General features: G+C 38.4%; 1 protein-coding gene across 1 annotated transcript in view; it reads left to right on the top strand.

Annotated features, from left to right (window-relative positions):
• The window catches only part of LOC104522185 (inactive N-acetylated-alpha-linked acidic dipeptidase-like protein 2), a gene marked incomplete at both ends in the record, with an annotated part of 100532 nt that extends 99891 nt beyond the window's left edge, over positions 1-641 (top strand). The window contains one exon of the mRNA XM_029084122.1: positions 502-641. Within this exon, the coding sequence (XP_028939955.1) occupies positions 502-641 (140 nt within the window). The remainder of the gene's footprint in view (positions 1-501) is intronic.
• Positions 642-1045: the final 404 nt, after the last annotated feature.

Here is a 1045-nt window from a genome sequence, read left to right as displayed (position 1 = left end):
CCCTACAGTGAAAGCAACTTGTCTGATAAGGTCAAGGAAGTACTCACTGACACCTGTTCTGACACCGATTAACCAAATGTCTACATGGCTTCTGAAAGAACAAAATTCATTTCTGTAAGTGAATGTTTGTAAGTTCGGTAATGGGGCAAATGCGTCCATGCTGAGCGATGTGCCTCCTCTTTGTCTCTTTTCCTGAACATCTTTGTCCTTTGTGCATCAGCTAATCCTTAAAACTCTTAGACTCTGAAAGTCCTCGGTCATGCTTTTGCATGCTTTTCCCTCTATAAAAATACCCAGTGGCAATATCATGGATAACAAGACAGTAGATATCTTCCTCTGTTTATAAATACAGAGCTCAAATCTTATGTTAGCCTAGAACAAGTAAGACCATTCCCCCCATTCCTTGTATATTTTAATATTTTTCTTGTATTTGCTGATACCACAGCCTCTGACAACCCATCAGCCTAATTTATCTGTCAAGTCTGTGTGTGAACTCCTTAGGTCTTCGCACGGAGAGCTTGTGTCTTTTACCCGAAAGGTGCAGCACTTGTGTGGCGTTGGAACAACGAGTAATAATATTGCAAAGAAATGTGATAATCAAGAAAACTTCATAGAGTATCAGGCACAGGACACTCAGTGCAGTAAGATGTCCTCTCTTACTGGAAGTATTTGATTTCTTCAGGTCTATGTCTAATCTTCATGTTTGATGGATGCTGTTGATACTAGACAGATCCAGTAGTAAAGATACAGGGTTTCCTACAATACTCTGTGATGCTCCCACCGAGATTTCTCAATCTAAAAGAATCACTAAAAACAGAGTTTGTGTCTTCAGTCTTTAAAAGTAAAGTCCGAAAGAGGCACACAAGGGCTCAGGCTGTCATTTCTGTCATTTCAGTTCAGTGGTTTTTATTCTTAATGGAACATTGCTTAAGGATCAGTTACATCCTGACTGACAATTCTTTTAATAATTTTTTAAAAGAATCAAACTCGACTTGTGTAAAAACTTTCATTGAAGAGTTTCATCTTAGTTTGACAAATTTATCCT

The sequence above is a fragment of the Antrostomus carolinensis genome, unplaced genomic scaffold (assembly GCF_000700745.2).
Source record: "Antrostomus carolinensis isolate BGI_N321 unplaced genomic scaffold, ASM70074v2 scaffold5543, whole genome shotgun sequence".
Lineage (NCBI taxonomy): Eukaryota > Metazoa > Chordata > Aves > Caprimulgiformes > Caprimulgidae > Antrostomus > Antrostomus carolinensis.
The sequence above is the reverse complement of the archived record's forward strand: the minus strand, read 5'-3'. Positions and strand labels throughout refer to the sequence as shown.